The following is a 2,178-nucleotide window of genomic DNA, read 5'->3' on the forward strand; positions in this document are numbered from 1 at the left end:
GGAATGATGGTACCCCTGAAATTAATGGTTCCGAAGGGACAAATCAAGGTGTGTCCACTAGTTATCATCACAGGTGTCTAAATCTTGTAATCAGTCAGTGGGCCTGTTTATAGGGCTACAGATACTGTGCTGTTTGGTGATATGGTGTGGACCACAGCAACATGGACCAGAGGAAGAGGAGGGAGGGGTTGTCTCAGGAGATTAGAAAGAAAATTACATACAAGCATGTTAAAGGTAAAGGTTATAAGACCATCTCCAAGCAGTTTGACGTTCCTGTGACTACAGTTGCACATATTCTGAAATTTAAGATCCATGGGATTGTAGCCAACCTCCATGGGCGTGGCTGCAGGAGGAAAACCGATGACAAATCAAAGAGACGGCTTATACGAATGGTAACAAAAGAGCCCAGAAAAACTTCTAAAGAGATTGAAGATGAACTTCAAGCTCAAGGAACATCAGCCTCAGATCATATCATCTGTCCTTGTTTGAGCCAAAGTGGATTTAATGGGTGACGACCAAGGAGGACACCAAATCATAAAGCCCAAGAATGGCTAAGAGGAAAACACTGGACTTCTATGATCCCTGACCTAAATACTTTGGAAGCATGAGCATTGTTGAGCATCCCTCAGTTTAACTGTCTTTTTTTTTTTCAAATAGATTTGGATTTAATGTATGTGTGCCTCCAAGAGTCAGCTGACACATTTATCTATGGGTGTATATTCAAAACACTGATGTTTTGAGCAGCTGAGTGGTTTGAAGTCTTCATGGCAATACGGCTCATTTGAATGTTGGAACTCAAGGAAAGTCTGTACATGAAGTCAGTCATTGTCAGCATTATATAGTCAAATAAAAGTATTGGTATCAGGTGTAGCTGTTTCTGCCAAGCATCATTGTCACCAAGCCTTTTTTCTCTTTTATTCTCTGTGTCAAGGAGCGTCTTTTGGCGCTGAAACGCAGCATGTCTTTCATGCAGGACATGGATTTTTCCCAGCAGGCGGCCATTTTGGGAGACGAAGACCTGACGGCCGATCTCCCTCCTCCAGAGACGATCCCCATCCCCRTCGAGCCTTCCAAAAAGTCCAAAAAACAACCAGTCAAAGACATGAAGTGAGACATCAGGTTCTTTCTTACTGTAATGGAAATAAATGGCCTTTTGTGTAAAAGTTTGTTAGAAAGGCCTGAAGATGAGTACTGAGCATCTTCTGACACTTAAAGAGCTTGTGTGTTTATACATGTGTCTGTATGTTCTCAGTTACCTTTTCGAACCTGAGGGGAACGCGTGCAGCTTGACTGACAGCACAGCAGAGGAGCACGTTCTGGCTCTGGTTGAACATTCTGCAGATGAAGCTCGAGATCGCATCAACAGATACATGCCAAACTCTAAGGTTCATGTTCCTCACCGTTAATACATGTTAGGTGATGCATGTTAGTTCATACATGTTACTGAACACATGTTAATACATGTCAATTAATACATGTTAGTTACAACATGTTAGTTAATACAAGTTAGTGAATACATGTTAGTTCATACATGTTAGTTGATGCATGTGAGTTCATACATGTTACTGAATACATGTTAATACTTGTTAATAAATACATGTTAGTTACAACATAATAGTTAATACATGTTAGTTAATACATGTTAGTTAATACATGTTAGTGAATACATATTAGTTACAACGTGATAGTTAATACATGTTAGTTCATACATGTTACTGAATACATGTTAGTTACAACATGTTAGTTAATACATGTTAGTTGATACATGTTACTGAATACATGTTAATGCATGTTAATAAATACATTTTGGTTACATGATAGTTAATACATGTTAGTTAATACATGTTAGTTGATGCATGTTAGTGAATACATGTTAATAAATACATGTTAGTTACAACATGTAAGTTAATACAGGTTAGTGAATACATGTTAATAAATACATGTTTGTTACAACATAATAGGTAAACGTGTTAGTTTATACATGTTAATCGATACATGTTAGTTAATACATGTTAGTTAATGCATGTTAATGAATAAATGTTAGTTAACGTTAGTGAATACATGTTAATAAATACATGTTAGTTAATGTTAGTGAATACATGTTAATAAATACATGTTAGTTAATGTTAGTGAATACATGTTAATAAATACATGTTAGTTAATGTTAGTGAATACATG

The 2,178-nt window shown here is 36.7% G+C and overlaps 1 protein-coding gene across 3 annotated transcripts in view; it reads left to right on the forward strand.

Annotated features, from left to right (window-relative positions):
• Positions 1–2,178, forward strand: part of brd9 (bromodomain containing 9) — a 10,320-nt gene that overhangs the window by 4,933 nt on the left and 3,209 nt on the right. For all 3 annotated transcript variants that reach the window (XM_014008784.1, XM_014008785.1, XM_014008783.1), the window contains 2 exons: positions 932–1,107; positions 1,253–1,385. In XM_014008784.1, coding sequence (XP_013864238.1) covers positions 932–1,107; positions 1,253–1,385 — 309 coding nt within the window. The remainder of the gene's footprint in view (positions 1–931; positions 1,108–1,252; positions 1,386–2,178) is intronic.

The sequence above is a fragment of the Austrofundulus limnaeus genome, unplaced genomic scaffold, assembly GCF_001266775.1.
Source record: "Austrofundulus limnaeus strain Quisiro unplaced genomic scaffold, Austrofundulus_limnaeus-1.0 Scaffold52, whole genome shotgun sequence".
NCBI lineage: Eukaryota > Metazoa > Chordata > Actinopteri > Cyprinodontiformes > Rivulidae > Austrofundulus > Austrofundulus limnaeus.